Source organism: Marmota marmota, unplaced genomic scaffold (genome assembly GCF_001458135.2).
Source record: "Marmota marmota marmota unplaced genomic scaffold, marMar, whole genome shotgun sequence".
Classification (NCBI taxonomy): domain Eukaryota; kingdom Metazoa; phylum Chordata; class Mammalia; order Rodentia; family Sciuridae; genus Marmota; species Marmota marmota.
This window is the reverse complement of record NW_026000076.1, coordinates 2,738,013-2,764,703: the sequence shown is the minus strand read 5'-3', so window position 1 is coordinate 2,764,703 and position 26,691 is coordinate 2,738,013. Positions and strand designations below refer to the sequence as shown.

The window sequence follows — 26,691 nt, the reverse complement described above, 5'->3', positions numbered from 1 at the left end:
AATAATAATAATAAATTTTTTTGTAAATTTGATATGTAAGAATTTAAGGATGAAAGTATTCTTCAAAGAGTGCTTAAGGGAATTCTTAAAAAGTCAAAAGGGATGACTTTTAAAAAAGACAACAGATGGGAAACTAGGACCATAGAAATTAGGAACTAGGACCATAGAAATTAGGTTGGAAGCAAAGTCTATAATAGAATGAAATTTGTTCTCTCTACTGGGAGAGCCTTGTTTGAGAAACTTATGTTTATTATAACTACTTGAGTGTGAAATGAAGACAAGTTTGCTAAGATTTTCTTTTAAGTCATTTGGATGAATTAAATGCTTAGGGTGACATTGTCTTTTGGAACTGAAGAACTTACTACATTTGTGTTGTAGGCAGAAACTGATTTCAGGTGTGAGTTTATGAAGGCAGTAGCTCTTGTAGAAAAAGGATAGGTGTTATATTGAGAACGGTATTTTTTATACTTCTCACTATAAACCAGGGAAGTGAATTTTTCAAGTCTCCGACTTGAAAATACATTCCTCATACTTTGTTTGATTTTCCATAGGATGGTGGAATGTTATATATTTAATTTTTTTAACAATACAGGTATGTACCCTAGTTCTAATAATTAATGAGGATGTTGAAATCAGTTACTTTACTACATATCACCACACCATTTTGCTAAACATGAAAATTAACTTTCAGGAACCTTTTGGAACGGTCAGCTGCCATAAGCCATGCAGCCATCGTGCTTAAATTGGTTTTTGTAAACGACTTGTGTGTGTTTCGTAAAATATGCTTTATTTTAAAATTAGGGCTTCCTGTTGCAGCTGTTCCAGGAGCTCTGAGTCCTTTGGCTATTCCAAATGCTGCTGCAGCAGCTGCTGCAGCTGCTGCTGGCCGAGTGGGTATGCCTGGAGTCTCAGCTGGTGGCAATACAGTCCTGTTGGTTAGCAATTTAAATGAAGAGGTTAGTAAAATAATTTTCTAATGTTTATTCTTTAACTCCATTTCATTTGTGAAAGTTTTTCATGTTTATTTCATTTTGCACTTGCCTTTCTTTTTATGTACATTCATTAGCCAAAATATTTTCTGTGTTTCTATTTCTGAATAAAATCTATGTATTTGTTTAGGTAATACTTATTTCCTTAGACAGTCATATCTCTTTATATATGTATATATTTTTAACCTAACTACCTATTTTTCCTAAGAAAAATATGGTGAAGTACCGTAGTTTGGCTTTTTATCTTTTTGTTGTTCTCAAATGCAAATATGATCTAATTTGCAAATTTAACTGTAAAACAATTTTGCTCTTTGCCTTTTCTAATTATTTGCTTGTTCATTTCATGCTTATGTGTCATTGCATTTTTTTTAAATCTTATTTTATGTGAACTACTCTAATACATTTTTCTTTGAAGGTTCTTCCAAAGATCTTGACGAGGCACTCTTCCAGTCTTTCTTAGTAATTTTTTCTTTGCAGTTATTAGTCATTGTCTTCTAAAAATATTTTCAACTTTTATCCCCCACCCCTTTCTTGTTAAATAAAATTGCTGTTATTTTCTGTAGTTGTACATTTTATGTCTGGTATATTTTATTTTGATTGCTATGAGAGCTGGTATGAAATGTGGGAAGCTTAAGTGTTATCAGTTTATGATGTCTAATTTGAATACTTTTTCATTTTTAATTGGCCTCTGTTAATATGAACATTAAGCTTATTTTATCATTTAATACTGTTATCATTCACAGTTCTGCATGCTAAAATGTTTGAATCAGAGTACCTTTGTTTTTATTTTAAGACTTTTGCCTGCATTTCATAACCAGCCATGCTTATGCAGTTAAAGTTCAAAGTTTAAAATTCCTATGCATGCTCTCCTTCCCTATGTTGAGATGAAATGCTGTAATTTACTCTTTGATATAGATGTACTTTACCCATATTTGTCTTGGATGACTACATTTTACTCAGTTTTTCTTGTACAGTACATAAACCAACCATTTTCTGACCAAATTCCTGCATTTCCTATGTACTGACCTATATTTTATTTTTTTTTTGTTCCCCAATTCCTTATTTTTTTCTTCTGCATTGCTGTTTCCCTTCCCCATTTCATCCTTTTCCCTGTGTGTTCACCTTCCCTTTCCTTGTCTTTTCCCAAATGCCCATTCCCTTCCCTGTCTTATCCTTTATTTTCCTTGTCCTTGTCTTCATTCCCTGTCTCCATTCCCTATGTTCATGCTTCTGTGCTTGAACAAATGTTCCTCGGACCAACTTGCCCCAATTAACCGCCTTGAACCATGATCCATGACCACCTCACCATTCTGCGGGAACCACCCTTCGTTATGGATGATCTGTTCATCTCCGCTCTTCCTCGACTCTTCTCTCTTCTTGTCTTACGCTGCTTGCTCTTCTCTCCTTCTAAAGATGGTTACGCCCCAAAGTCTGTTTACCCTCTTCGGTATGTTATTGTTAGCACTATACTTTTATTATTGATTTGATTTTTGTTTCACCTTAATTCTTATTTGTAGCTAGCACTTTGGCTTAAAGTTGAATAGTAAATCTTTTGCTATTTTTCTTTGCTATTTAAAACTCTCCATAGACACAAAGTTTGTTTTAATGCATGCTGATTTATTTTGCATGGTCTTTAATTTAATATCATTCACATAGCTTTGAGGGTTTATCAAAAATTATTCTTTTCAAAATTCACTATTCAAAATCTTGATCTTCTTTATTCATTTGTGAGAATGATGAGATTGAATGAGTGATCATGTTGATGTCTGAATGTTTCATTGATATGTCAGAAAGATTAGTTGTTAGCTGCCTTGCACGTAAAATTAATTCCATTTTTGGATTACCTCTCTGTGGCTCCAAAAAAGGTGTTTATGGAGATGTGCAGCGCGTGAAGATTTTGTACAATAAGAAAGACAGTGCTCTAATACAGATGGCTGATGGAAACCAATCACAACTTGGTAAGATTAAACTACATGTTTATATATTTTCAATTCCAAATTAAAACATTTAATTTTACAAATCAGAGTAAAATTAAATGCCTTTACATCAGTAAGAAATTGTTGTTGTTGTTATTGTTGTTTGTTTGTTTTTTAATGGCCAAGGCTCAAAATGTCATTTTAATTTTCATATTTTAATGTGATTATTTGTACATGATGAGTATATTTGTATTTTTCTGTTTTCCTCCTATCATTTCTCAAGCAGTTATATTGGGAAAATATTTTAGCTCCAAAATTGCAAGAATTATTTAACACTCTTCTACTCTCTTTTATGTGGTGGTAGATGGGGATTGAACCCAGACCCTTGCACATTGTAGACAACTATTCTACCACTGAGCTATATCCCCAGCCCAAGAATTGCAACTTTTATATTGATGATGATTCTTAGTAGTTTTTATTTCTGGCTATTCTGTGTATTAGAAGGTGTATTTGGCTAAACTTAGAAATGGAAAAGGTCACCTGGAATGTGTCTTTCAGGGTTACCAAGTTCTTACAAAATGAAAAACCTCTGTCAATGGGAATATTAAACCTGTGTCTTTGAGAATATTAAATTGTACTTTAGTCAAATTACATGTACATCATTGCTTAGATAATAATTTATTTTAATTTAAATTATATTTTTTTGGACTTCACACACAAATCAAATCACATAAATCTGAAATACAACTATATATTCAAAATGTGATTGACTATAAATTTTACCAAGTTTTTAGTTTATAATTGGATTTATTGAGTTTCAGGGACATTGCTGCCTCAGACTGGTTGTGTTCACATTGTTAATTTTTGAAATTTACTATTTTGGAAGTAAGGAATAGTGTGTTTTTGCTGTTATATTTGTGTGACACTTGGGGGTGAATATGATACACTTGACCAATTTCAGCCATTAAAATCAGAAAAGTTTGAATTTCAAACAGTTAAGTTTGAACTTAGTGTTTCTTGGCGGTGGTTTTGGTATTTCATATAAGGTATAAAATTATCCATCTGGCTCTCCAGTTTTAAAATCACAATATCTGTCTTAAAGGAAAGATAAAAAAGAGCTGTTTATGTCATAGGTGTTTAGTATATTGTTTCCCCCTCCTCAGTTTGTGTATACTTCTGTATTCTGGTGAGGGTGATTATTACCATTTTTTTAAATATACACTTGAAAGTAGCATTTGACAGTGCTTCATAATCAACATAGCATTCTCAAATATTTCATGTTTTTAAAATTACTGTTTGAGGTTTGGGTGGCATTAAATTCACTTATATAAAGAATGCCGAATCATTTGAGGGAAAATTTAAAGAAGTAACTTCTGAATTTGTTGTTGTTGTTGGTGGTGGTGGTGGTGGTGCTGCTGCTCTTGCTGGGAATTGAACCCAGGGCCTTATGCTTGCAAGGCAAGCACTCTATCAACTGAGCTATATCCCCAGCGCTTTTTTTTTTTTTTTTAATGTGTAGATTTTAATTTGTATCATACTTACATTGGTCTGCTTAGGCTACAGAACAAAATAATATGCTTTGTAGCTTAAACAAAATTTATTTCCTCATGAATTTTAAATACTAAAGTTTCAGATCTCAAGGTGCTAGCAGATTTTGAAGACTCTCTCTTGGCTTGTAGCTCTCTGCCTGTGTTCTTACATGGACTTTTCATTGTGTAAGCATAATGAGAGTTCAACTTCTCTTGTGAGGATACCAGTCCTATTGAATTAGAGCCCCACCATGATGACCTCATTTAACCTTCATAACTTCCTTAAAGGTCCTGCCTTTATAGATTGTCATTAGAAATTAGGGCTTCCACATATGCATTGACTGGGAATGGGGGCCACATTTTAGTCCATTTAGTACTTACATATGTAAATCATTTATCCCCAATGTTACCAGATATTGACAGTAAAGTTTTGACTTATACACCCATAGCACTAAAGTTAATAACTAGAATCAACAAATGGGACTTACTCAAACTAAAAAGTTTTTTCTCAGCAAAAGAAACAATAAGAGAGGTAAATAGGGAGCCTACACCCTGGGAACAAATCTTTACTCCTCACACTTCAGATAGAGCCCTAATATCCAGAGTATACAAAGAACTCAAAAAATTAGACAATAAGAGAACAAACAACCCAATCAACAAATGGGCCAAGGACCTGAACAGACACTTCTCAGAGGAGGACATACAATCAATCAACAAGTACATGAAAAAATGCTCACCATCTCTAGCAGTCAGAGAAATGCAAATCAAAACCACCCTAAGATACCATCTCACTCCAGTAAGATTGGCAGCCATTATGAAGTCAAACAACAACAAGTGCTGGCGAGGATGTGGGGAAAAGGGTACACTTGTACATTGCTGGTGGGACTGCAAATTGGTGCAGCCAATTTGGAAAGCAGTATGGAGATTTCTTGGAAAGCTGGGAATGGAGCCACCATTTGACCCAGCTATTCCCCTTCTCGGTCTATTCCCTAAAGACCTAAAAAGAGCATGCTACAGGGACACTGCTACATCGATGTTCATAGCAGCACAATTCACAATAGCAAGACTGTGGAACCAACCTAGATGCCCTTCAATAGACGAATGGATAAAAAAAATGTGGCATTTATACACAATGGAGTATTACTCTGCATTAAAAAATGACAAAATCATAGAATTTGCAGGGAAATGGATGGCATTAGAGCAGATTATGCTAAGTGAAGCTAGCCAATCCCTAAAAAACAAATGCCAAATGTCTTCTTTGATATAAGGAGAGTAACTAAGAACAGAGTAGGGTCGAAGAGCATGAGAAGAAGATTAACATTAAACAGGGATGAGAGGTGGGAGGGAAAGGGAGAGAGAAGGGAAATTGCATGGAAATGGAAGGAGACCCTCAGGGTTATACAAAAGTACATACAAGAGGAAGTGAGGGGAAAGGGAAAAATAATACAAGGGGGAGAAATGAATGACAGTAGAGGGGGTAGAGAGAGAAGAGGGGAGGGGAGGGGAGGGGAGGGGGGATAGTAGAGGATAGGAAAGGCAGCAGAACACAACAGACACTAGTATGGCAATATGTAAATCAATGGATGTGTAACTGATGTGATTCTGCAATCTGTATATGGGGTAAAAATGGGAGTTCATAACCCACTTGAATCAAAGTGTGAAATATGATATATCAAGAACTATGTAATGTTTTGAACAGCCAACAATAAAAAATTAAAAAAAAAGTTTTGACTTATAATTTTTGGACTATAAGTATTGATAAATAATTTCTTATTCTCATTGCTGCTAGGATAAATTTTACTTTCTTGAGGTAAATGACAATAAAAATATGTGCTTATATCATCAGTGCCTGTAAAACACACTCAAATTCCAAACAAAAAAATAGGGTGTGCCAAGGAAGTGAGAAATTAAAGACTAGAAATTAGTAGTATAGATGATAGCAAAGCAAAACCATAAATTGTCTTTGAAAAGACTAATAAAATAGACAAGTGTCTGTAAACAACAACAACAAAATGAGAGCAGCAATACATATTTTATTTTGAATTATAAAGGGAGAACTCTTAATAAGCTCTATGTAAACTCCTATTATTTATGAATTTGTGTTAAATTTTCATTATTCCCTAACATCTTCTTCAGACTTGTAAGGAAAAGGTAAAAAACTATATTCAGTCAATAATGCCATTCTCAGCCAGGTACAGTGGCACACACCTGTAATCCCAGTGGCTTGGGAGGCTGAGGCAGGAGGATTGTGAGTTCAAAGCCACATGCTAAGCAACTCAAGACCTGTCCCTAAATAAAATACAAAATGGGGCTGGGGATGTGGCTCAGTGGTTGACTGCCTAATCCCAGGTACTTACCAGAGAGGGGAAAAAAATGCCATTCTCTGAAACACGTTACTTTATCTATTTATGCCATATTTTTTGCAAGTAGACTTTATAAGATTCCCATTGTTAAAAACAGAAAGAGTAGAGATTCTGATCTCATTTTCCTACTCTTGTTCATTGCCTTTGTCTCTGCTATTCATACAGTGTGGTTATAGTCAGACCTTTAATTTGAATTTAAAAAATATATATATAACTTTTTAAAAATATCAGACCAATTCATTTCTTTTAAAAATAACCCAACAACTATGTTAAGAAGTAGTCATATTGTTATAGAGTTGAGGTCTTCTGGGAGACTGAGGCAGCATAAAGATGATCCCCCTTTAAACCCCAGTTCTTGCGATCAAGTCAGGAAGATTTTAGACCTGTTGCTCAGAGTAATAGTCATGAGTTTATTGAAGGGATAGGAAAAGGGAAGGGGGGAGGACCCTATCAAGGGAGAAAGTGGGTCTTCTTCTGTCTTCCAGTTTATTGGGGATCACAGTGAAGTTTCTACAGGGTCCCACCTGCTGACGTTTTGACTGGCAACAGGATGACATTAGCTTTTCGGGTCCCCACTGCCGTGACAACTCTAGGTCGTCTTGGTCCATGCTGACCAGTTTCCAAGTAGAATCTTCATCATAAGTTCTTAGAGATTTTATGATTAAGAATTATCTCCTGAGTTTCTGGATCTAATCTGTGAAAAGGGTCACAAAAGTCTCCCCTGTCAGAGTAATGTGGGTTCCTCTTATCAACATTATTTCAGGCCTGCATTTCTTCTGCAGATAATAGGTAGTTTGCTAAGGAATGGGGTGTAGCCCATCCACTTAAGGCAGACAGGGCTGCAAGTAAATTGCGTCTTTGAAAATAAAGCTTGTGGGGGTCAATGCAGTGGACCCATTTTATAAAATTAATCTCTTTAACCTCACGTTCCCACCATTCGCACCTACCTTACCCCTAACAATATAATATTCTGTGTTCACATACTTCTATGTGCTAGGGTAAGACAGAGTCCTGTCTTTGTGTATCTTGCAGTCTGAAGGAGGAAAATATATGTAATTGCAGTAAATTATGATGATCTTTAAAAAAGGTACAAGGTACTATCTATTACCTAAGGAATATCTAGTGAATTTCTGGATCTTTTTGAAGGATGAAGGAAAACCCTTTTTGGAAAAGTGAGTTTGAAGAATGAGTAGACTAAGAGGAATAGTAAAAAGTATAGGAAATTGTTACAAAATAAAACAGCATGTATACAAGAATAAAGGTGAGGAAAAACTAGCACTTAGTGTCAGGATATATGTTTTCGGTATTTATAGCATAAAGTACAAGGAGTGTAATATTAAGGTATAACACAAGTTCCATGATGATTGTGATGGTTTCTTACTACTTTATTCCCAGTACCACTATAGTTATCAGAATTGCATAGATTAAAAAACTACCTATTCATAGAGGCTAGAAGATATAAGGGTCAGACAGGGAAAGATACAGGCTATGTTAAAGGATGAGTTTATATTTTGTTCATAAGGGTTTTAAGCTGATAATGCTGGGATCACATTTGTAATTTGTGAAGGTCATTTAGCTGCCTTGTGTATAGAATGAATTGGAGAAAAGTAGAGAGATGTTCAACAGGAAAGCAATTGGAGATGAAGTTTAAATGGCAGTATAAAGTAGAAAGTGGATAGAACATGAATTTGAGAGATAATTGGAGAAAGAATATCATAGTAGCTGGGCATGGTGGCACATGCCTGTAATCTTAGTGGCTCAGGCAGCTGAGGCAGGAGGATTGCAAGCTCAGAGCTAACCTCAGCAACTTAACAAGGCCCTAAGAAACTAAGCAAGACCCTGTCTCAGTGGTCCCTGGTACCAAAGGGGTGGGGGGAAAGACCTTAGTAAAGGATTTAGTAATTAGGATAGCAGAAGGAACAAAAAGTTAAGAATGGCTACTAAATTTCTTTCTTGGGAGACTAAAAATGTAATTTATCATCAAGATGTTGGTGGGTAGTGGGTATTGAACCCAGTGACACTGTGATATATCCTCGGTTCTTTTTGTTAGTTTGTTTCTTTGGTGGTGGTGGTTTTATTTTTTGCATTTTGGGGTTTGTTTGGTTTTTTTTGGTTTTTTTGTTTTGATTTGTTTTGTTTTGTTTTTTGGAGGTAGAGCCTTACTAAGTTGCCAAGACTAGCCTTGAACTCATAATCCTCCTAAGCATCCTGAGTTTCTGAGATTATAGGCTATACCACTACTCCTAGCAAGCATCAGCAGGATTCTTGAGAAAGATAAATATTTATAATCTTGATATTTGTTCTATGAGAGAAACTTTTTTTTTTGCCACGTGTCTTGTCTAGTAGAGATTAAAATGGAATTTGTCTTAATCACTGGTAGCTATGGTAAATACATGTTTATTTTAAAACAATAAGAAAATAGTTGTAAATTATTATTTTAAATTTAGAATTGTTTTCATTTTGAACTTTGAAATTGTTTTTTTAATAGGAATACTTTTTTTTTTTAGCCATGAATCATCTTAATGGACAGAAAATGTATGGAAAAATTATTCGTGTTACTCTCTCTAAACATCAGACTGTACAACTACCTCGAGAGGGACTTGATGATCAAGGGCTAACAAAAGATTTTGGTAATTCCCCATTGCATCGTTTTAAGAAACCTGGATCGAAAAATTTTCAGAATATATTTCCTCCTTCTGCAACCCTTCACCTATCTAATATCCCGTAAGTATTTAAGCCAGCGTTTATTAAGGATGTACATATTGTTTTAATAAAACATCGAATTTATTATTAATGTTTTTAATACTTTTTTCCCCCATTTACTTTTCCTAGTCCTTCAGTAGCAGAAGAGGATCTGCGAACACTGTTTGCTAACACTGGGGGCACTGTGAAGGCATTTAAGTTTTTTCAGTAAGCAAGCTTCCTTGTTTTTAAATTAGTGACTTGATAGAAGTAAAAAATTTTTTCAAGTAGTTTTTAGTCTGCTTTTAGAAATTTTTATCTGGAATGGGCAGAATTTAAGTATTCTGACTTTTTATGAGGCATCTAATTTCATAATTTCGTTTCAGAAGAGATCACAAAATGGCTCTTCTTCAGATGGCAACGGTGGAAGAAGCTATTCAGGCCTTGATTGATCTTCATAATTATAACCTTGGTGAAAACCATCATCTGAGAGTGTCTTTCTCCAAGTCAACAATTTAAAGGGGAGATGAAGATTGGGGGTGAATCACATTGTTCAGTGTCATCACCTATTGACTGTTCAGAAAAGTGGGGACCAGAGTTTGATTTTTTTTTTTTCATTTTTTCTTTTTTTTCATGCTGTTATCATTCCTTGGTTATAAAATGAAATGGCATATGTAAAGGCAGAGTTATTAACTGCTGTATTTCATCTGTTCTATAGGAAGCCATTTTTATTGTCTGTTTAAAATTTTAGTTTAATTTTGCTTTATTTTTTCAACTTAGTTGACATACGTGCCTTAAAAAGGAAAACTAGTGTTGCTATTGTGCATTTACTAGAAAAAAGGAATTGGTTGTCTAGGGCACATTGTTATATGGGAATTAAAATATGTTTAGGCAGGGGTGTGTAAAAAGGTTAAGTTTTTGTTTCTCCTGCTTGGAACTTATTTTGAATTATTGGCTTATCACATTTCTTTCTATTTAATCAAATAAGATTCTTGATATTGAATGAATAAAGCAGCATTTTTAGTTTTTACTACTTTAGGCTTTATTGCTTTTTAAAAAAACATTGGCCTTTTTTATCACAATTCTGGTCTAGATTCAGTTATGAATGTAGGCATTAGTTAAAATTAACAAGATGCAGAGTATTAATTTCTTAAGACAACAAAGTGATTTCTGTAAGTTTGAGCCCTATGTGGAAAGCATTGTGGAATCTTAACCTTTTTGTACACACTCTTGTGGGACGTATCATATAAATGTCAGCACTAAGTAATGTCTTGTTTGTGGCTGAATATTTTTCGTAGATGTTTTTGAAGTTGACATGACTTACGTGCATTTAAATATATATTGCCATCCTTAGTTTGTAATTAAGATTTGGAATATGGTTGTGGATTTCTGAGCATGTGCAGACTGGTCTAGCTAGTTCAGGAACTGGTGCATGTATTTTTCAAAGACAAAGAAAGTGTACTGCGAAAATTTGCAGGAAGATTAATTTTGTGGCAGTTTTTTAAAACTGACAACCAGGTGGGACCAAAGTTTATGTGCCTTTAGTCTTAATTTACCTTGCATTGTAATATTGAGTTTTAATAAATCTTCAAAATATTTTGTATTTAGGAATAGATCTGACTTTAATAAAAACATGGCTCAGAATCTACAGGTCAAATTAATTTGAACAGTTCTTGTCAATCTGAATTGTTGATTCTGTTAAATGACCAATACTTTTTGAAATTGATGTACTTAGTTTCAAGATTCATAGATTCTGTTATCTATGTAGACAGAATGGTCATGTATATTTTCTATTAGTTGAGTTTTTACATCTTTAGAAATGTAAAATTCAGTATAGTTTGAAAGCGGCACAATTAAAAATTAATTTTCTAACAAAGTTGGGAGGTTTGATGGTTGTTTAATTTCATTTTGTGTGTACTCTGCTTACCTCTGTAGCATGCTCAATAAACACTTCTGTAGCTCTGTATTCACCTTTTCTGTCTTTCTCTGCTGCCTTTTCTCTCTTTTCTTCTTTGTTTTCACTCCACTGTGCTTCTGAATTCATGTTTATTCTCTGCCAGGGTGGGAAAGGAGTAATAATATTACAATTCTATGGCTTTAAACCATAAATAAATCTAGATGCTGTGAAAATATACCAGCTGTTTTTTTTTTTTTTTTTTTTTTTTCCCCCCATGTAAAAGATGGTAAATACTTTTCAGGAGGACACATATTAAACATTTCCCACCCTGATTATAATCTACTGCTTTAAAGACATAACTTCTATTGTAGCTTGTTAATTCTTTCTATCTCTTTTGTTGTTGTTGTTGTTGTTTTTCCAGTAGATTTATGCACTAAATAGATCTTTTGGATTTGCCATGCTCTCTCGCTGCAGTTTCATCTTTCATCTTCTATGTCTGCTAAAGATTTCTAACTAATCTTAGAATAGCTTGTAATTTTTAACAAAGAGTACTTGACAAAGAGTAGCATGTTATCTGCTTTCACTGTATGTGAGAAGAAAGATACATTCAGGTATTTAAAAATGTGTAATTTACATTGAACAAGTGCAGGTGTTAGTTACTACTTTCACTTTTTATTCAGCTGCAATTAGGGTGCTATTTATATTACTCAAAACATTTTTGGTCACTTTATAAACAGGTATATCGGTGTCAAATAATTTTAGAATTATACATTTTTATTAGGTTTATACTTACAAAATATCTGAAAATCATGCAAATTTTATACATTAGAATGATAAAAAAAAATGAAGGAGCAAATATACTAAATACAAAAATTCAAGTCACCCCCCAACAAAGAATATAGTAAGTAAAAATAGTTTTTTTCTATTAGAGTCAACAATTTGTGGGTGATTTGGAAGCTAGGTGATCTCCCTTTTTCTTAAAATACAATCTAGCAATATCAAATATGTCTGAACTCTATCAAAAACCAATACCATATACAATTAATGAATAATATTTAAAACTTAAGTGGAGTTTTTCTCAGTATTGTGTTGTGGTTATGATACCTGAAAGTAGATTTTATCCCCTTTTCAGTTAGTTCCTTATGGATAGAATTGAAGAAATAAAGTCCTCAACTTTATTTATTTGCTGGGCTAGGAAGAGTTCTCAGTGTCTCCTTGTTAAGGGTTGATAGGAAAACAAAGTTTCTCCCACCTCTGGACCTGTCAGGTTTTACAGTCTCTTATGCTCACATCCAATCTTAGTTTCAAAGCCCCACATCAGTGAAGTGGGAGTTTCAACATTTTAGAATACTTTCAGTTTAGTACATTAAATTATATTACCCCAAACCTTGGCATATACTGAATTATATAATGTTAGGTATATGCTTTGTTGTTATGACTGCTCAGTCCTTATGTGAACTAGCTAATTTTGAAGTATTCTTAGTATCAAGCTGCTTTGTTAATAGAGCTTTTAGAAGTGTTTCAGAGCATCTGCTTAAGGAATAGAGTTATATAGTTTATAGTTTATATTTAGCCTGTTTTAGCATTTGAAAACTGGCGAAGAATGGAAAACTCTTGCTTTATCAGGAACCAGACCATCCTATAAGTTGCCCTAGGAATGATACTAATACTTGAGGCATTTTAGCTTAAAAATTTATAGTTAATAAAAGTTATGGTAATTAACTTAATTTGTTGGTATAATTCTAGTTGTGTCATGTAGTTTATAGGGAGAGGACAAGTCACTTTTCTAAGCCTCAGTTTCTTTATTTGTAAAAGGGAGACAATAAACTCCGCTCTGTTGTGAGGTCCAAATAGGATAAGTGCAGGGATGCTATTTTAAATGAAAAAGTTATGTCAAAGTTCCTGGCCTGCCAGATTTGCCCAAAGGTAAGCTAGTTATCCACAAAAAATATCCTAGTATATCTCTTCTTGTTATAAAGAAATATTTACTAAATGTTTTTAAATTATTTAAATTTTACTCTGGTAAAGCAAAAAGATGCAGAGTACAGTTTTGTAGTGCATTCCAAGGCCAAATGAAGAGAGCATCCTTGGATTTAGCCTTATTTTTCTGTTTAAAATGTTTGTTAGTTAAATAATAAAATGTGGATTTTTATTTAATTATAGACTCCAAATAAAAATGGAATTTTATATGTCTAAGCCTTTAAAATTTCTGAAATTTGAAAAACTTAGGAAGAAAATTTTTTTTTTTTCTTGTGTAGTTGAGGACTTCAAGCAAGAATTTCTGGCTACTTTATATTAAAAAGCTAAAATCTGAAAACATGTTGCTTTCATTCAGTTGAAGGAGAGTATAGATATATTTGGTGAAATTGAATATACATAGGTTTCAATTTTAGCTAAATATTTTCTAGATTATTGGCAAGAATTCAGGAAAATTTTAAACAATTTTAGAATATATTCACTAGTCATCAAAATCTTAACTTTATAGTTGTTTATTATTCTGAATACATTCCCCTTAAATTATTATTTTCAGTTTAAGATTTCGCTAGTACAAATTTCATAGTTAATAGTATCAGTTACTCAAAGGACAAAATGAAGTCTTCACATGTATAGAAAATGTTTTAAAAAACTCATAACCACCTATATACCTATTTCACTACCTAACATTTTCCATATTTAAAGGTAATATTTATATATGACACAAACATTTCAGATTGAATCAAAATTCCATATTTACTTTTTTTCTGATCTTGATCCCTACCTCATTCTTACCTTGGAGGTAATTACCTTGAATTTAGTGTTTTACTGTTCAGTGGTTGCTTTTCAAGGGGAAATTCATCCTATACTCTATAGTCTAAATTTTTCATCTGTCTAGTTAACAAAAATACTGCAAATACTTTAATACTTATGCTGTTAAGTATTTTATTATCTTATACTTTGTTAAGGTTAAGATGTGTAGGTAACTGATAATCTCCTCATCAAACCTCATGATGTAACTGATTTTTTTAAGGAGGTTTTTAAATCCTTTTCAATAAATATTGAGTCTCAGGGTTCTTTTAAAGATGTATGAAGTAAATAAGGAGGTAGTATTTTAAAAGCTGGAGTTACGTGTAAGTTCCTTACAGACAACCATACCTTTTCTGACTTTACATCACCCCCACCTCTACCCTCACCCCACCCCCCACAACTTCTTGCAACTTTTTGCCTTCAGTCCTTTCCTTTCTTTCTCCCTCCCATGTCATTGGACAGAAAGAGCATTTGGCATCTCTGTTGTCATCCCCTTAACCTGGTGTTAGTGTTGTGTAGGATTTTGGCATCAAAGATATTTTTTTTTTTTTTTTTGTGAGAGCTTTCGATTACACCAAAAAACAAAAGAATATAACTTACCCCTATCACTCAGCTTTAGTTACCAACAGCATTCTGATTCCCTCCATTCACTTGTCTTTGGTAGTATTTTTTCCAGACATTTCTCATGAAACTTTGTGGCATTTTTTTCTCCATAATGTTTTATTCTTGGCCATAGTCTATTCTAATAAAATAATGGACTAGTCTAGTTTTCTAATATGTTCTTCAAATCTTAGAACCTTACTATTCAAAAAGGAGCAATTAGTATCATCTGGGGGCTTATTAGAAACTCAATCTCTGTCTACATTAGAACAAGATTGGCAGGGGGTGTATTTGGATGCATAAGTTTCTTTCAAACTTCTTGGCACTGCTTCTTGCAGTGTAAGTTCCCCTGCCCCCAACACCAAAAATTGTTATATTTCACTGGTAATCTTAAGTTACTTAAAGATATGTATTGTTAACACTAAGAAAAAAGGACTCCAGATATCTAGTTATCTATTTTAAGCAAATGGTTCTAGAGAGGTCAAATGAATATTTACCGACATATTTATAGTGACACAGGTCCCTGGGGTTCCAGTGTTCAATGAATTAAACTGTTGAAAATAAGTAAGAGGCCTGCTGTTAGTACACATAAATTGAAACCACTGTTATGTACAAGTTGATAGGTAAATAGTTAATAATCAAAATCATTTTGGGGGTCTGTGTGAGATTTTTTTGTTTTGTTGTATTAAACATCAAATTCAGCCTAACAGGAAAGGAATTCCCATGTGAATTGACTTTTTAAAATGACTACAAATTAATACTCTTAAGCTCTGATTCATTTATTATATTATGTGGTGTAATAAGATGCCCTTGGGTCATTTTAGCAAATAAAGTTTTTTCTTTTCACTTAACACTACTCCAATTGGATAGCACCATCTTATAGTTGAAATGGCTAAGCTTCATAGAGTAATAACTGATCTTCTCTCTCTCTGTGAGATATTTTGCAATAAATACAGATTTAGCTGTGCAATAGTATGCCTTCAGAAGCCATTCCCAATACCTTTAGCACAGTCTTTAAAAATATTCTTGGGGCTAGCAATTTTCTCTATTATGTCTTGCTGTTTCCTGCTCACCACCTCCATTGCTATGTCTAAACTTTGTTGCTGCTTTAGCTGTCCATTTTATGCTTTTTATTCATATTTTTCTATCATCTCTTTGCAATTAAATTTTGTGCTCCTATGAAATTTTTGTAATCATAACCAACCAATTTTATTATTCCTTTTTATTTCTGGTTAATGCATTGACAAATTATAGTACATAATATGTGTGTAATAATCAGGTGTTTTGCTATATTTTTGTCGGGTTCACCTTAAAATTTTTTTTTCAACTTTTTTTGCTTTTTTATTTTTATCTCTGGGATTGTAACAGTTCAGAATTTTCCGGAAACTTGAAGCATTCATGTATTTTATTACTAGTATACTCAATTTTAATGGAAAGAAGTTGGTCAAACAGTTGTAGTTAAAGATCTTAAAGATGAGCAGAATTCCAAGAGGTGATTTTAATTTACATAAGCACAGTTCCTAGAAATTAGCTGCATTGCTATAGTTGTCTCAACCCTTCCCAGAGTCTGGAATTTTCTAAAGTAAAACTTTACAACTAAATGTGTGACATTTTCTGGACAAAGCATAAGCACTGACATGAGACTAAACATGGATTTCTACCTTATTTTTCTCCTTAGTAGCTATCAGATCTTTACGAGCCTTTTCTCACAATATGGAGATACCCACTTTCTATGTTTGTATATGAAGATATATGTGAAGTATATAGTTCTGTTCCATGGAGGATATTTTTCCCTACTTGGGGGGGGGGGAATTTTGGGCATTTTATTTATGAAAGTATACTTTTTCCCCCTAAAAACTAAATTGGGCTTGTTTTTAGATGATTTTCTGTTTTGGGTGGTGCTGGGGATTGAACCCATGGCTTTGTGCATGTGAGGCAAACACTCTATCAACTGAACTATATTCCTAGCTCTAAATTGGGCTTGTTTACAACTTCAAGGCATTTATTAGACATTTGCTGTTTGCCTGGTAGGAAATGCAGAAATAAATAGGACCATGGTACAGTTTTCTATAACACTTCAAAAATGTGAATTTGTTCCAACTTATTGCGGAACAATTAAGCCTGATATAAATTTCATATTTACCCACATTTCAGTTTCTAAATGAGGAGAAGTAGGTAAAAACAAAACTGGACCCAGCTGAACTGCAATATGTAGAAATATACAGAGTGCACCCCTGTGCACCTCAGTTCTGTCAACTCCTTCAGTTCTATGTGTGTTGACAACATTCATCTGCCTCAAGTGTTACCAACTTTTCCACCTACTTTTAGAGAACCCTCCCTCCAATGCTTTGTAGTAACTCAAGCAGCAACCTTCCTGTCACCCTCAGGTACACGTCAGGTCTTTTTAAAAATGAAGGGTCATATTTATAGAATTATATATTCCTTAACCATATAACATGTAAAGCATATTATTTTCTTTTTTGTGTGTCATAAAGATTTTGATTTTTGTGCCCTTAACCTGACCATTTTTTTCCCCAAAAGTTCTGTTTTCTTAATGATGTGATTTTGCACAGTGTGGCAATTTTTGGAAATGCTTGTGTTATAGTAAAACTGACATTCTACATTCAAAGACCTCCTACTATAGTTCACATTAAGACAGGAAATGATAAAATAATCAGCATTGGACTCAGAAAACAGGAATTTAAGTTGGTCTATTACCATTTGCTAATCATAATAGCTTGCCTAAGGCCCTTAAGTTATCTGAGCCCAAATTATTGTCTGTAAATTGGAGCTGATGGTAATTGATGTCCTTTTAGGGTTATTCTTACTTTCAAACAAGACAGTTTGTGCAAACACTTTGTAAAATTATCACTGTAGAAATAAAGTTTGAAAATGTCGATAGTGGTAAAAAGACACCTTTTGGACCAATTTTAAGATGAGATGATTATGACATTTTTCTGAGTGAATGGACACATTTTTTTTTTTTTTTGCCTTGAAAGCCCATTGTGCTCTAGAATTCTGTACCACATTAACAGTGTACATGAGCAGTGATTAATGTCATTGTGACATTTGTTTGTTGAAAGCAACTGAGTCTTAATTTACATGTTTATAAAATTAACTGCAAGAGAACATCAGAAGAGGAAGAGTTTAGTTCTGAAGTTTTTTTGTCAGTGTAAAACAATCAGTATTATGTTTTCAAATTAAATAGCCCATAAAAATGGATTTCTCCTAACTAGAAACCTAAATCTTAGTTTTATAATAAATTTTAAACTTTATTTACTAACTTCAATTTTTAACCTCTTAAGAATCTTTTCTTTATTTAGAAAATACTACCCACTATGTTCTAGCTTAGATACTGGGGGGATAAAACAGCCACTAAGACACAATTTCTTCCCGTGATGGGATTTTTGGTTCAGTAAACAATCACATAGTTTCATACATTTTATGGAGGAAACTACTAGATATTATTACAGTATGCCGGTCCATTGGCAGGTAGGAAAGGATTCTTGGGAGTTATTTATATAAGAATTACCTGGGCTTAAGGGAAGGGTGAGGGACATAAATTGTAGACAGAGTAGTTGGTATAGGGGAGAAAACACATTTAATTAAGACTGTAGCATCCTGGAGAAACCAAAGTTTCAGAATGGCTAAGTCATAAATTATTAGGCAAGAAATGAATAGAGGCATAGGAAGAAGTCAGGTTATAGGTCATGCTGAAAAGTTTTTAGTATTCTGAAAAGAGCAAATACCCAGTAGGGATTTTAAACATAATTATTGGTAAATTGAATTTAGAAAAATGGACAGAGTTTGAAGAGAGAACAGTGGTGAATTTAGCATGTTCATTGAAGTATTCCTTTTGATTAGTTTTTTTTTCTAACTAAAAAAAAAAAAAAAAAGTGTAAGCCATTCTAAGAACTGCATGCAAAACTGGGTACTCTCTTTTAAGGTACACAAAATTAAGACTTCCAAAAGAATCTTGTAGAAACCCATTAAAAGGAAGATGCTTATCTGATAAGGCTGCATTATTCATCCCCAGGAGTTTAAATCCCATAACCATGCTTTTCTCTATGATAAGGATGAGACAAAGCCATGAAGCAAGCATATGTGTTTTTGGATTGTCTTTATGGTAATTTAAAAAACACTGGTTTTAAATATGGTTTAAATATATATTTTGGTTTTAAAAACAAACCAATATATAAGGAGATTACAAAGTAGAGATTGCAAATTACAGCCAAAGATTTAAGATGAAATTAAGTTGTATAAGCTGCTCTTTGAAAGCTATTTTAGGCTTGTGAATTCTGAGAACCATTAAGTAATATAGAAATTTTAAATCTGAAATTTTTTGAGTCAGAAAAATTTAAAAGTGAGCAAAAATTCCTTTGTAAAAAATGTTTTACAATTTTAAAAAGTTTGAAGCCTCATAGTAAGATTAAATATTACTTGTAAAAGTACATGTTAACAATAATATATCAAATCAAGTAGAATTGTACATTCAATGTATTTGTGAGTTCATGTTCACATACAAAACCCATTTATCGAAAATTAAATGCTTTACCATCTGTGCCTCTCATTTTGCTATCTCTAACTCAACTTATCATTTTGTATATAAAAGTTATAGGTAATTGAGATTAATGAAAATTATTTGAAATCAAATAGATAACATGTCTATGGAAGTATTGAACTTTATAATAGATAAATAGAATTTCAAAAAATGTTTGTGTGAGCATTTGCTTTTTTGTCGTCACTGAATCCCTTAGTTAACCTAGAACTCTATAGATTCCTTACCAATATCATATTCTCTCTGAAGTATTTTTTTTTTGTTTTATTAATCATTCAATCCTGATATGATGTATGGAGTTGATGTAGGTCAAATCCCTGTTCAGGAACTACAAAAGATTCTAATTTTGGCATTTCAAAATAATTGTTACCTAGATAACAAATTAGTTGTAATTAGTTTGGTTTGATCAAGCCAAGCAAATCAAAGAACTCCCATTTTATTTATTCCATATTTATTGCATAAATCCCAGACCATATTAATTTATAAATAGCCATATAAATGCAAAATAAATAGCAAAAATTTGTTCCATTTGCCATCTCACATTTCCACTAAATTCTGAATATGAACACAATGTATATGTACTAATAACACTAGTACATGAGGGTTTTCAATGTTCAAAGGTAGATTGTTGTCTTCCATTGGCATTGGACAGTGTAAGGATATAATTTAATGTAATGATAGGAAATAATTCAGGTGATAAGAGTAGTGAAGTCAAAATGTGGAACAGTTTCTATAAGAACACAAGCATGTTCTTCATGCTTGTACTACACTCTACTTCATTCATCAGCTTTTCATAATATTGGGATCTGAAATCCTGAGGACTTAAAAAAAAAAAAGCTAAAGATCCAATAGCTGTTTGACAATTTATTGAAAATTTAAGATTCAGCACAAGAAGCTAAGTTTATGCCGTTCAATTGCTGTGATAAAGACATAACCAAAATCAATTATGGTATCTGCCCATGGATGTGATCTGACTTTGTTAAGTTTGTAGTACAAGAATAATACTTCAGAAGAGTTCATCCATGTTTTAAACACTAATACACTGTTATCAACCTAGCCCACCCACAGACTTTTAATAACACATTATTGTGTATCTCCCTATATATGCAAGATTTTCTTTTGACACATTTATTTTTTATCCTCTTTGCCCTACCTTCCCCAGGTTCAGAGTCAAGTGATGAAACAAATAAGCAAAGTTAGGATTACTTATTCTAGTATGCATGGGTTAGTTGTTATTGACAAAAGCTGGACAGTCACATTCAAAATCTTGACCTTGACTTGTGCCTATAATGGATGTGTATGTATATGAAATAATTATAATCTGTTTTAGCCAGACTGCTTTCTAACATATATGCAGTTTTTTTCTTGGAGTTAGTTTTTGTTTCTCCACTAAGCTTTCTTCTTCTAGCTCTAATATCTTTTCAGCATCATTATTAAATGATGACTCTCTGTAGTCACCTTCTCTGATGTCTAGAGATCACAAGCATTTGTACTATTTACTTGATTGTTCATTCAAAATAGGCCTTTTATTATTGACTTCAAATTGCCAGGGATGCATCTGTATTTAGGGCCTAAGTTGATGGTTCTTTCAGTTGTAGCCCCTGGGCCAGCATTAGCATTACCTCAGAATTTGACATGAGTGCGTATTCTTGAGACTCATCATCTGCTGAATTAGAAATAGGAAGCGCGAGCCTCAATCATCTAGGTTTTATGGTGTTTTGTTGTTTGTTTTTGTTTGTTTTAATAAGCCCTCTAGATGACTCTGATGGATACTAAAGTTTGAGACCCAATGGCCTGAAAGCTAGGGTACTGATTACTCCAACACCTGTGCCCATGTAGCAGGCCTCTGATTCCTCACTGTTTGTATTGAATTCAATGTACTGAGATCTCAGTCCAGAGTTTCTTAATACATTGGCCTTCATTTCCATGGAGAACATAATCTTGCTATTAGCTTCAGCATCTACAAATCAGACCTCTGATTCTCCTGGGCTTTAGCATTGATAGTTAATATTAATGGATAATAATAGTTAATATTTAAAAACTGCTATGCAAGCTCTACGTGAAGTACTTTATACAATTTTCAAAGTCACAGAGTCCGTTAAGTGGCAAAGCTACAATTTTACCTTAGGTTCTAGAGACAGACATAGGAAGTCAGTGCTCTGTCTGCTGCACTGTGCTCTTGGTAGCACTTATGTAGGCTAAGTGCATTCATCACTGTTCATAATATCATTTCCTCAAGTCATTTATCATCTTTTGCCTCGTGGTCACCTCCATACTTTTCTGTGCTCTTCTGAATCAAACTTTCCATTCTCACTCCCGCCCTGACATTTGTACCAGGCCTATGGCACCCTCACTCCTTACCCATATACAAAGTTTTCTGTATCCTAGAGTTCATATAATGCCCTCTTCACCCTGGGATCCTAACTAAAACCTCCTTCTTCTTTTACATGCATTCCAGAGAGACCAGAAAATAGTGCATACTCTTCTCTCCATGGCTGCTTCTCAGGAACTTCTACTTCGGAAAAAAAAAAAAAAAAAAAAAACCTACCACTTCAATGAAATAGCCACATCTAATTATTTCTTCCTCTGCCCATTTTCAGCTTATCAGTCTCGCAATCTCCTGCTCATTCTTTCATGTTCATGAAAGACTTTTGCACTTGACTTTTTTTCCTAATCATCTAAGTCTTGATGTCCTGATTAAGTTCTTGTTGTGGTTGTGATTTCTGTATTTATGGACTATGCTGTCGTTACAGCTTCTTATTCTAGACTCAAGAGATCGGGACCTCTACTAGTCTTGTCATACTTTCCCATAACAATGCAGGGACTTTGTGTTTTCCAGAACAAATTCATCTCTGAAAATTTGAACTTCAAAAAACATCTTGGGACTTTTGTCTCCCACCGCCCCCAGCTCCCCTTTCACTGCATCTCCAGTAGCTAAAACAGTTATTTGGCACATAGTAAATGCTTGGTGAATACTTACTGAATTTATGAATAACACTTTCTAATTTCTCAATCCCAGTATATCTGGTTTTAGAAAAAATGCTTGTGTCCCTGAAAAAATGGTTTGTCTATAAATTCTGGAACCAGGACTGATCATCTGAATGGCACTCCCACTAACATAATTTTTCTTGTACCTGTTTGCTTATGTTGTACTTGTCCAATAAATCCAAACCCAAAACATTATCAAAATCTATATTCTTTACTTGAATTCCTAAGTGTAGTTGAATAATATCTTACATCCTTGCAGATTAGCTCAACTCATCTGAGACCTTAGCAACATCTTTTAATCATTTGGGGGATCAAATTCTATTTTCTTCTCCCATTTTCCTTAGCCTACACAAATGGTTTTCAACTTTATCACTAGCAAATACTCAGATTACTGAACGTAACTTTTTGCACATGTTTGTCTCTCTGCCTAGAATGTTCCTACATCTTTCCTAGCCTGCTGATTTGTATTTATCCCTAGGGTTGACTTGTGTTACTGATTTGTACTCTGCTAATAAAAACTTTGTCTGTATCACTGCACTTGCCACATTTGTTCAAGCAAAAATTGCAAAAATGGCCCGAAACAGGGTCTAGCAAAGCAATCATAAGACAACCATATCACAATGGTTAGAATTGAGATGTATATATATAATTGTGCTACGTGTACACATGAAGGATAATTAGTGCTATCAGAAAGGAAGTGGTATTTGACTAGAGTAAGTAGGCATGTACCAATAGACATGAAAAGGTACAGTAAAAGATTTGTGCAGAGGTGTAGAATAATGACAACATTTTGTTTAGCTCATATGAAGAGTTCCACATGGCAGGTGAGGAGTAGCAAGAAACAAAACTGAAGAAGTTGGTAGGTTGTGTCTGTCAGGCTGAAGATTTTAGTCTTCTAATAGCAAGAATGAATATTTACATAGGGCTTCTTGTGAGCAGATGAAGATGCACTGCAGGAAAGAGATCCCAGAGTAATTGAGATCATTTGGAGAAATTCTTGATAAGTGTAGGACAAAGATACTGCTATGAGCTCAGGAAGCACAAATGGAGAGAATTAGAGGGATATTTCATAGATGGATTAGGGGTTGGACTAAATGAGAGAATGTGAAGGAAAGGAGGAGCTGACCAGAGATGTAAGCTATTAATGTGCTAGGAAAAAAAAAATAGAAAGAGTAGTTTTTATAGTATCATATGAGACAGTCGAAGATTACTGAGTTGTACATCAGTTAAAAATTTGTCGAGGCCGGGTGCGGTGGCAAACACCTGTAATCCCAGAGGCTCAGAAGTCTGAGACATCATGAGTTCAAAGCCAGCCTCAGCAAGAGCAAGACCCTGTCTCTAAATAAAATACAGAATAGGGCTGGGGATGTGGCTCAGTAGTCAAGTGCCCCTGAGTTAAATCCCCACTACTGCCCCCCCCAAATTGTTGTCACATGTTGTGAAAGCATATATGAATCACAGAAAAGAGATGGAGATTATACTTGAGGAGTGTTTTGGCCTTATCATATAGATAATTGTTTAAACAGTGAGAATGGATAAGATTATCTATTGAGATTGTATTTTTGCCTGTTTCACATTCGGTCTGTCTCCTCTGTTCCAGTAGACTGCGTGTTCCTTGAGGATGGGATTGAGTCACATTTTATAGACCTGGGAAAGCCCAGTAGCAGAAGATGATACTTTAAACACCAATGGAAGAATTTTTGCTGAAGAACTTCCCCCCCCTCCTCTTTGCTCTTTTTTTTTTTTTTAATTTAAAGAACTTTCCTTTCTTTGCTCACACACACTCTCTGTTCAATTCAGCACAGAGAGTAATTTAGAAAGTAATTTCTGGCAAGGTGCATAATGTAATGAAATTCTACCACAGGGAAAGAATCTGAATGCTCTGTGGAACTTACTTTAGAACTCTAGACAGTTTCTTTTCACCTTAGAGACTTTTCAAGAACATAGAAAAGCCTCTCTCTCTCCCTCCCTGCCTCCAAAGTGATGTTGATGATGTAACTTCTATTGTTCTGCTTTGGAGTTTGAAGATATGCTAATCAGAAAGGCCAGGACATACCCGTGCTTGGGATCTGTATGGTTTTCACCACGTGTATGAAAAAAGGGCTTACAATATCATTGATTATACTATAATGATATAAATTACAGATATACTATTATAGAGAAAATATATAGTCCTATGTCTACATATACTCTGTTGATGAACTGAATATTTGTAGATACTTTTTAAATTTTTATTTTTATTTAACATTTTTTCTTAATAATTTCCTCTATCTGGCTTAGCAAGTCTCCCTATCCACCCCACCCCCTTTTTTTCTCTCTCTCTCTACACACTCCTTGTTCCATTAAAATCTTAGAGTTAAATAAGCAATTTTCTAAGATGTCCTTGTCAGGCAACGTTATGGAAATTATTTGAATATCATTGCGAAGCCAGGTGAGCCATTTAAAAATGTAAATAATTTGCAATACCATGAATCTAGCTGATGAAGAGCAACCTTAATGCTGATTGATTTATTAGAATCTTTTCCTGATTAGTAATTGCTTCAACATCTCTTTTCTATGGTTCAGTTTATCATTTTAGTGCCAGTTCTTAATATATGGCAGTATAACTATCAAATCTGTATCTAATAAGCATTTCATGTCATTAGTTACCCTCTACTTTTCCAGCCAGTAGTAGAAGGCCAGTAACTGTAGATTTCTTACAGCTATTGACTGCTTCTACTTCATGCTGGGTTGATAGTATTAATGATCTGATTTATAAATATTTAAATCTTTGTACTGGTCCTATTCGGCACTATGTTTTTTTCCCAGGGCATTCTATTTTTAAGTATATATTACGGCCACAAAACAACATTCAAGTCACAAAATTTCTTTACAATTACTTTAAGGAAAAGATATAATCAGGACCTTGAGGCATTTTGAACTTGAGCTTTGCTCGAAATTCACAAACATGATTATAATTTCAAGAAGCACTGTCTTAAAGTTTTCTTATTGCTGTAATGAAGCTGCTAGAAATTTCATTTATTCTCAAGTTAAATCTCAGGAAACCTATTTTATCATAGGAAATCAGTCAGTCCTAAAATACTGCTTTGACTCTGGAGTTCAAATTTATTCATATAACTCCTGAGAAATGCCTATCAGTCAATCACAGAAATTTTATTGCCTATCATATTTATTTTTTAATATAAATTTCAATTTAGCATTCTCTGAGGGTAAGTACTCTGGGTATTGCTACTTTTATCACATGTATATCTTCCTTTTTTAAACTATGGTGCATCAGGGAGTTTGCCATACTCTACACATCATGGATTTTGGTTGTGTTGTGATAGTAGGATTTAAGTATTATATACATTAACTCTAAAACCTGTGATTATTACTGATTTTCAGTCTTTCATTTAACAGAGATACAATATGTGCTATGTAAGAATGTTTTCACTTTGGAAATGAGCATGACCATGAAGTCATTTTGGCAGCTGTTATTATCATAACAACTATGACTTACTGATGCCAACTAATACTTGCTATATCCCCCCAAATGTGAGGATACTAAGGATAAAATACTAAAATAAGGATAAAATACTAAAATAAGAACAAATGCATATCTCTTAAAATGTTCATTAGTAGCTCAGTCTTATATATCTGTACTGTTTTGTTCCAAAAATATCCCTCCATAAAAACAAAAATCCTTGCATTTTATTAACTTCTCAAAATATAACTACTTTTCTAAAAAAGAAAAAAAAAGCCCTTAGTTATATAAACAGTTTGTTTGCTAGTATCTATTATTTTCAAAATAATTATTCTTAAATCAAGGAATTCAGCGTGTTTCGAAAAATCTGAAGACAATATATACCACAGTAGTGTGGGTAAAATATGATTACTCTTTATGTATTCATGTAAATATTAAATTATTTTTATACCTAGAGGCATATATAAGTTTTATTTTTAAACTCCATAGCCTTTCTTATGAAGTACAGGTTAATTTCATTCCATTTGTGTTTGACCTGGCAAGAATTTGTGAGTCTTAAGTAGACCACTTGTTTGAAATAATATCAAAATTTAAGATTAACATCATTTCTGAAGTCAACAGAGGAGAAATGACAAACTGGAAAGATCCTAACTATAGTAAAAATTTAGAACTTATTTTTTCCCTCAGATAATTTTATTAAACTGTTTCTTCTTTCAATTGATTAAATAAAATACGGTTTTAAAAGGCTTAATGAGAACTTAAAAGTAAATAAGTACATCTTAAATAAAAATAAAATTTTATGGGCTGGGGTTGTGGCTCAGTGGTAGAGCACTCACCTCGCACGTGTGAGGCACTGGGTTCAGTTCTCAGCATCACATAAAAATAAATAAAATAAAGGTATTGTGTCCNCCCCCCCACATTA

The 26,691-nt window shown here is 33.6% G+C and overlaps 1 protein-coding gene and 1 long non-coding RNA gene across 7 annotated transcripts in view; one reads left to right on the top strand and one right to left on the bottom strand.

Annotated features, from left to right (window-relative positions):
* Positions 1–11,355, top strand: part of Ptbp2 (polypyrimidine tract binding protein 2) — a 71,543-nt gene extending 60,188 nt beyond the window's left edge. For 2 of the 6 annotated variants that reach the window (XM_048814403.1, XM_015500855.2), the window contains 6 exons: positions 817–956; positions 2,403–2,436; positions 2,855–2,947; positions 9,305–9,521; positions 9,630–9,707; positions 9,869–11,355. In XM_048814403.1, the coding sequence (XP_048670360.1) occupies positions 817–956; positions 2,403–2,436; positions 2,855–2,947; positions 9,305–9,521; positions 9,630–9,707; positions 9,869–9,998 (692 nt within the window). In that variant the 3' untranslated portion in view covers positions 9,999–11,355. Of the gene's footprint in view, positions 1–801; positions 957–2,402; positions 2,437–2,854; positions 2,948–9,304; positions 9,522–9,629; positions 9,708–9,865 lie in introns of all 6 variants that reach the window. The other 4 variants (XM_048814402.1, XM_015500853.2, XM_048814401.1 and 1 more) reach the window with 3 other exon arrangements.
* On the bottom strand, positions 6–24,638 carry LOC125620113. Its single transcript, XR_007351690.1, has 3 exons — positions 24,169–24,638; positions 7,803–7,812; positions 6–133 (listed from the first exon to the last, which is right to left on the bottom strand). It is a non-coding gene; the product is annotated as an uncharacterized LOC125620113 (long non-coding RNA).
* Positions 24,639–26,691: the final 2,053 nt, after the last annotated feature.